Here is a 7,787-nt window from a genome sequence, read left to right as displayed (position 1 = left end):
GTCTGATAGGGGGGCTGTGTCTGATCCGGGGGGGCTGTGTCTGATCCGGGGGCCTGTGTCTGATCCAGGGGAGCTGTGTCTGATGGGGGCTGCGTCTGATGGTGGGCTGTGTCTGATCCGGGGGGCTGTGTCTGTTCTCAGGGTGGCCTGCCCCTCTGCTAGCTCCAGCAGGCCATAGGTGAGGCCCTGCATACCCTCAGGCCGAGGCCCAGCTCTGATGGGCAGGTGTGACATCATTGTGAGCCCCACCCAACAGGCAGCCCCATGGGGATGGGCAGACAGATGCCTGGGTAAGGCCCTGAGAGAGGGAGGGGCCTGAAGATTCCCTGTGCACCTATGAGCCCTGTGGGCACCAGCTGCACCCCCAGGACCTGGGTCCCTGCCCTCCAGACCCTAGATCCCCACTCCTGTCACTGGTTGCTGGTTGGCTCAATGGCCAGAGCTGACCCCGAAGTGATGACCCAGGAGGCCCCTGGGGGGTTGCGTGGAGACCACAGCCATCCAGGACCAAAGAGGCTGGGATTTGGGGACCAGTTCTTAGGGTCTAAATGAGAAGACAGCTCTTTGCTGACCACATCCCCGCCACCAAAGCGAAAATGCCTCCCTTCCCCACCGAGGGGGTCTCTGCGCCCAAACAGGCCCCTCATCTCTGGTCAGGACCCCGGGCCTGGGCACAGGGCAGGAGTGCCACGGGGGGCTTTGGGCTCCCATGTTTGCAGTCTGGCCCAGCCCTGCTTTTCAGACACACCCCACTTCCCTCCTTGCTGCTTCTTGGCAAGATGAATAAATGCCTGTGTCAAGCCCAGAGACTCAGAGAAACACCTGTCCTTCCCCCCATCCCCACACACGCCTGCTTCCCCCACTTCTGTGTGGGGCTCGGACCTCCCCTGTGGTGTTGGTCCAGCCACAGAGTCCTCCGGCAGCCATCGAGCCAGTGGCCAGCAGGCAGCCCGCCTTGGGACGTAGCTACGTGGTGTAGTTGCCCCTCGGGAGCTGGAGGCTCCCTTCCCAGGGCACACGGAAGCGCTGACCCACTGCTCTCAGGCCAGGAAGGCTGTGCGGGCAGCTACCTGCATGCAGCAGGCCCACGTGCCCCAGCCCCACACGAGGCTGGAGCACTGGGATGCCTTCCACCGGGGGTGCCTCCTGTGCACACACGTGCAGCCTATCCACAGACAGCCCCACGTACACACAATCTGTATACACAGCCAGCACACACCACACTCCTCACATCCCCCATACCGGGCCCTGCCAGAGGCAGCCCATCGGGGGCGCGGACTCACCTGCAGAATGGCCCTCACTCCCAGCAGTGGGGTCACCAGCTGCGTCGCCCACAGTGGGGTCCATCCTCAAGGTGAGGCCAGGGAAGGCAACAGGCAGCTCGAGGTGTGAGGACCTGGTGGAGAGCGACAGACTATTCTCCCCACGCTGACCGGCAGCCCACCAAGGGCCCACCTCTGTCCCGGTGCAGGGACCCAGGCGGCCTCGGCTGCCCCTGCCGGTTGGGGAAGCTTAGAGCTGGCTTCAGGAGCGGGCTTGCAGTGAGGACCCACGAGCTAACCCACACAAGCACGCCCACCTCTAAATAATCCAGTCTGGCAGCAAGCGGTTATGCCCCGTGGTCAGCAGGGTGCCTGTGAATGTTTATTGTCTACAACACACTTCTCTACACTGATGGGGACTATTCTGTTTCTCCTCCTTTATTCTGCATACTTGAGGCCTTGCAAAGACTATTCCCATATGCAGCCTTCCTCTGCATCGCAGTGAGACATGCAGAGCCTCCCGTGTACCCCAAACCTCACACAGGTACAGAAAAGGGAAGAGCCTCTTGGCTTCCTTCCCTGAAACTCCCCCTCAGAGGCAACCACTCTCAGGAACTCTTTCAGCTGTCCCCTTAGATATGTACATTCATATTTCTTTTTCTTTTTCTAGATTGTATTTACTTACTTATTTATTTATTTGACAGAGAGAGAGAGAGAGAGAGAGAGCGCGCGCACAAGCTGGAGGAGGGGCAGAGGGAGAAGCAGACTCCCCGTGGAGCAGGGAGCCCCATGTGGGACTCGATCCTGGGACCCCGGGATCCTGACCTGGGCCGAAGGCAGACGCTTCACTGACTGAGCCACCCAGGTGCGCTACATTCATATTTCTAAATAATATGTTGATGTGGTTCCTCCTTCAGTTTCCAGTCTTACATGTGACTGACCAACTTCAAGCTAGAATTCACTATCATACCCCAGCGGCACCCACACATCCCGCAACCTCCTCAAACAGTTCTGTGAGAGTCTCCCTTTAGCTCACTATTTATAGAAGACATGAGCACAACTGTGTAAACACTACACACAGCTGAGCCATGTGTGGACTGCGGTTATTTTTCCGTTCGCGCTCGGTTTGCGCCAGCCTTCTGCTCTGGCCCCGCGGGAGGACCGGTGCTGCGCAGGCCCTCTCGCTGCAAACAGCATCAACTGGACAATGTATTTGTGGACAACAGGCAACACACAACCATGCCTGCTGACAGCAGGACAGTGCCCAAGGGGGCCCCCAGGATGACGGGCTCCCAAGACCACGGATCTGGAGTCCAGACAGCACAGCGCTCTGCCAGGTACAGGAAACAGCACTACATCTGTGGGACAGGGCACTGCGAGAGGGGCGACAGAGCAGCCAGAAGTGCCCAAGCACAGTGCAGGAGCCCCAGGCTCCCAGAAACAGGTGCCTCGGGCCTGAGACGGTAACAGACACTAGCAGTCAGGCTGTGCTGGACATACTGACTCCAGCCCAGCTGACACCAGCCGAGACTCCAGAAAGGCTTAGGACGATGCCTAGAGTGAGCCCCGCTCTTGCCCTGCCAACGTCTAAAACCAAGCCCCAATAAAATCAACATCGGTCGATTGTAGGTTGAGTTGTAGGTTGAGTCCCACCAAGACAAAGACCACCCTAACAAAATGTCAAGCCATGCTCACCTGTTCAAGGTAATCAGCTAGAAATTAACTGCCTACTAGAACAAAAATCAACATTCTTCATAGGAAGATAACAGAATCCAGAATCTGGAGCTGCTACAATGTATCATTCACAATGTTCAGTACCTAATATAAAAATCACAAGATCTACCAAGAAATAGGAAAAAATGACTCCATAATCAAGGAGAAAAAATTAAAAAAAAAAACCAAAAACCAGATAATAGAAACCAACTCCAAGTGGCTCAGATTTTGGATTTATCAAAGATAAACACAGCCATTATAAGTGTGTGTGAAGGGACGCCTGGGTGGCTCAGTCGTTGAGCGTCTGCTTTCGGCTCAGGTCATGATCCCAGGGTCCTGGGATGGAGCCCCACGTCCGGCTCCCTGCTCAGTGGGAAGCCTGCTTCTCCCTCTCTCTCTGCTGTCACTCCCCCTGCTTGTGTGCTCTCGCTCTCTCTCTGTCAAAGAAATAAATAAGATCTTTAAAAACAAAAAAGTGTGAAGACCGGATGGAAAACATGTCCAAAAAATTAAAGGAAAACATTGTCTTAATGAGTAAACAGACAAGGGAAAATGGAAATTATTTGAAACTCCATAAAAGAACTAAATGGTATTTCTCCAATAAAAAGTATAATAACTGAAATGAAAAATTCACTGGTTGGGCTTGACAGTGCATTGGAGATGGCAGATGAATCAGTGAATTTGAAGACAGATCAGTAGAAATGATCCTATCTACGCGATGGGGGAGGGGAGTAGATTACAGAACAAAGTACATCACTTCTTGCCTGCTGGTTGTTATTTACCGCCATCACCGACGGGACTCTGACAGCGCTGCAGTACCTTCCTCCGTGTGTTCCAACAAGCCTGGAAGTCGATCACCTGTTTTTAAAGTCTCTGTCCCCCTGTGTCAGTCTGGACAGCCGCTCTCCAGCCCGGTGGTACAGCTCTCACCCTGGGACTCCTGTTCTCTCTTCTCTTGGTGCACCCTGCACTCCTTGACTTCCAAGTCCTCACCTTTCTGTTTTCCTCCTGTTTCCAGAGGAGCACATTCTCCAGAATCGTCCTGAGAAGAACTGCAAAGGAAGAACATTTAATAAGCCTTTGGTTGTCTGGAAGTGTCTTCACTGGGCACTAGCTCTTGGCTGGCAGTTTGGCTGTGCGTGGGCCGTAGGTGAGAAGTCATCCCCCAGATACGTGATGTTGATGGTCCTCCATTGTCTTCTAACCCCCTCGTGTTGGTGCCCAGAGGTCTGAAGCCACCTGACTCCCAACATCATGTAGGATGCTTGTCTTTTCCTTCTGAAGGGCCTTCCCTTAACAGCATCCAGCGTATCAGGAGGATGGATGGGGTGGGGTCCACCAGGTGCTCTCATGTTCTTCCGTTCTGGGACATGTCTTTTATTTTTCCTTGATAATGTCCTGGCCTCCCTGTTCTCCACCCTGTGGTGTAAGTACGCTTTTTTTTTTTAAGATTTTATTTATTTATTTGACAGAGACACAGCGAGAGAGGGAACACAAGCAGGGGGAGTGGGAGAGGGAGAAGCAGGCTTCCCGCAGAGCAGGGAGCCCGACGCGGGGCTGGATCCCAGGACCCTGAGATCATGACCTGAGCCGGAGGCAGACGCTTAACGACTGAGCCACCCAGGGGCCCCATGGCGTAAGTACTCTGATTTTGGGCTCCCTGGAAGAACCTCAAATTTTCTGATCTTTCCCCTTCTCCGCCTTCAGGGGAGATTTCCTGAACTTTATTTTGCAGAATGATCTTGAATTATTCATTTCTGCTATCAAAATTTTATTAATCAAGAGTTCTTTCTCCTGTCACCCAGAGGACCCCATGACTCAGCCTTTGTTTCCCTCCGCATCAACGCTCTTTCCTGCTCACCCAGTGCCTTTCCTCTCAGAAGCTTTGCTCAAGTGTCTGGGGACTGCTGCTCATATTTAAGAGTGAGGCACTGAATGGCTGCTTGGGAACCGAGCAGGGGGCAGTCCTGGGAACCGTGGGCCTCACTGTGGGTACCCAGGGCCCGGAAGGCCTCTCCTCTCGGCCCGTCTGTCAGGAAGAAATGCCCCCATCCTCACCTGCAGGTGGGCACTGGGCTGCCACAGCCTAGGTCCCTGGAGGGTCGGAGTCTGGCCCCTGCCCTTGAAAACATCCCAAGACCCTGTTTCCAGTCTGGAGCCTCCCGGGGTGCTGTGGCCAGGCTGGGGGCCAGCCCTCTGCCTCGGGCTCTCGCTTTCTCAGGCGGTTAAACAGAGACACGCAGCAGCGGTCCTTCATCTCCATGGGGCTTTTCACCTCTTCCCTTCTCTTTGCCTTTATTAAAAAGGCAAAACTGTCTTTTTTTTAAATGTTTTATTTATTTATTCATGAGAGTCAGAGAGAGAGAGAGAGAGGCAGAGGCAGAGGGAGAAGCAGGCTGCCCACCTAGTAGGGAGCCTGATGAGGGACTCGATCCCAGGACCCTGGGATCATGACCTGAGCCGAAGGCAGACGCTTAACCATCTGAGCCACCCAGGCGCCCAAAACTGTCTTTTTAAAATGCATCTGCTGTCATTTTAATGGGCCTCAAGTGAGGCCTCGGCGGCTCTGGGCTCATGCTGCACATCCTCGCAATAAGCTCACCTCATGCAGAGCACACACTCTGCTCACCATAATTACTCATCTCTTAAGGACTGCTGCACCTACGTCCATAAGTGATGTCGGCCTGCACTGTTCTCTTCTTGGAAATCACTCCCCACTCGCCCCGGAGGTGTGCACACCTCCACCCACTGCAGCTCAGATGAATGGACGCCCAGCCTGCACTTCTCAGCAGGAAAGAAAGGAAGACATGGGACTGTGGGACGGGGTGGTCCCCACAGTGCACGTACGGCCCCACCCCGTCCAGAGATGGGGCCCCTGGAGGTGAGGTAGGAGTTTCCTACGGTGGCCAAAGCAAAGCACCACAGAAGGAGGCTTAAACAACAGAAGTTCAATGTCTCACAGTTCCGGAGACTGGAAGTCAAATATCAAGGTGTTGGCAGGGTCGGTTCTTGCTGAGGCCTCTCTCCTTCGTGTGCAGACGGCTGTCTTCTGTGCCTGGGTCCCACTCTCCTCTTCTCAGAAGGGACACCAGCCTAATGACCTCATTTTATCTTAATTACCTCTGGAAAGGCCCCATCTCCAAATACATTCTGAGGTGCTGGGGGCTTTTCACCCAAAATTCAACATGTGAATTTTTAGGGAGACACAATTCAACCATGACAGGGGGGCTGGACACCCACCTGGTGCTCTGGTTCCATGGGGAAGGGTCAGGGTGCCTTCACAGATGGGAAAATGGGCTTAGCGGGGACCAAACCCCAGTTTTCTCCCAGCTCTTCCCTTACACCACTGTTCACTTTTATTTGCTTTTAATTGACTTTTTACTATTTACAAAGGCAATTATACCTATAGTAGAATATTTGGAAAATGAAATACATTTGCAAATTTGGAAAAACTGATGCAAAAGAAAGACACCCTGTCCCTCCGGGTGTCTGTCTCTCTGCAGAGACACCTGGTCAGGGTCAGCCCTGGGACTTTGTGGAGCGCCTCTCCCCTCCCAGTGCCCGCCGGAGGGACAGGCGCCCTTGGGCAGGTCAATGCTCCGAGTCCAGTGCGCTCCTGACAACAGACTCCTGTCTGCTAACTCAAGCCACGGAAGGCTACTTGGCAGAAAGGAGATGCTTTAGGCACAGCTCCCGCTTTAACACAGCAAAATTATAATTTCTCTTCATCGCGGGTCTCCTCTGGGATCTTGTTCTGAAATCACGAGTGTTTTCTTACATCACATTAAAGTAGCCCAAGTCCCTGATAAATACCAAACGTGGCCACAGCCGAGAACCAGGGTGCTCCAGCTGGCGCGACCAAAGCATCCCCGGGGCGCCTGGCCCACCCCGGGACGTGTCCCTCCCCGACCGTGGCCCCCTCTTGGCCCCACCCGCCCCCACGCCAACCCGCTGCCCAGACGCCTCCTCCCCGCGGCCCCTCCCACCGGAAGCAAGCTGGCCCCTGGGGGGCCCGAGGGAGTGCCACTCCAAGCAGCGGGGGTCTCTAAGCCGAGGAGACAGAGACTGGTCCCCACAGCACACCCTCTTTGGGGGTCTCGGGCCCCTGGTCCTGCACGTAGCAGGGGTGCCACTCACATCCCTCATGGTTGCCCTCCCCTGACGCCCACCGAGTCAGTCTCAATCCACCTGTTTGTTTACTGCTGGCCCTTCCCTGGGGGTCCTCACAGAACTGGGCACCGAGGGGGAGGCCCAGTGCCACAGGCCCCCCGGTGGGCCGTGCCAAGGAGACCTCTGAGGCCCCTTTGGCTCCAGGTCGGAGGATGACTCTTGGGCCCACCAGAGGGTCCCCAACAGGGGATGCTGGGCACACTCCAGGTCCCACGGGCCCCTCTCTGAGGAGCCACCAGGAGCCCCGCCCGTTCCTTCCTCCGGTCATTCCCTCACCCCAACAGACATGCCTCACCCAGACCCCAGTTCCTTGTAGGGTCAACTTATAGCTGCCTGCAAGCCGCAGCAAGGCCGAGGTCCTGGCCTGCATGCTCCAAGGTGTCAACACCATTGTTGAATGCTTCTGGAGCCCTTGACACTTCACAGTGTGTGCAGCCGATGCCCGAACGGCATCTCAGGCAGGTCCACCCACAGCACCCTGCGCCCTCACCTTCCTCTGCAGAACTTCCATTTGAAGCAGTCCCTGGCAACATGCTCTGTGTTCCCCAGACTTGCCTGTGCTTTCAACATGGCTTGCTTGTCCTGAATCCCAATTCCTGTGCCATTCCCCAGTAAACCCATTTTGCTGGTAAAATAACTGGC

The 7,787-nt window shown here is 55.0% G+C and overlaps 1 protein-coding gene across 1 annotated transcript in view; it reads right to left on the bottom strand.

Moving 5' to 3' along the window:
- EXD3 (exonuclease 3'-5' domain containing 3) overlaps nt 1-7,787 on the bottom strand; it is a 76,984-nt gene that overhangs the window by 59,615 nt on the left and 9,582 nt on the right. Inside the window, 2 exon segments of the mRNA XM_073890031.1 lie at nt 1,284-1,396; nt 3,969-4,027. Of these exon segments, the coding sequence (XP_073746132.1) occupies nt 1,284-1,396; nt 3,969-4,003 (148 nt within the window). The 5' untranslated portion in view covers nt 4,004-4,027.

This window comes from Callorhinus ursinus, unplaced genomic scaffold, assembly GCF_003265705.2.
Source record: "Callorhinus ursinus isolate GAN/ISIS: 27379988/994484 unplaced genomic scaffold, GSC_fseal_2.0 scaffold125, whole genome shotgun sequence".
Lineage (NCBI taxonomy): Eukaryota > Metazoa > Chordata > Mammalia > Carnivora > Otariidae > Callorhinus > Callorhinus ursinus.
This window is presented reverse-complemented; position numbering and strand designations above follow the sequence as displayed.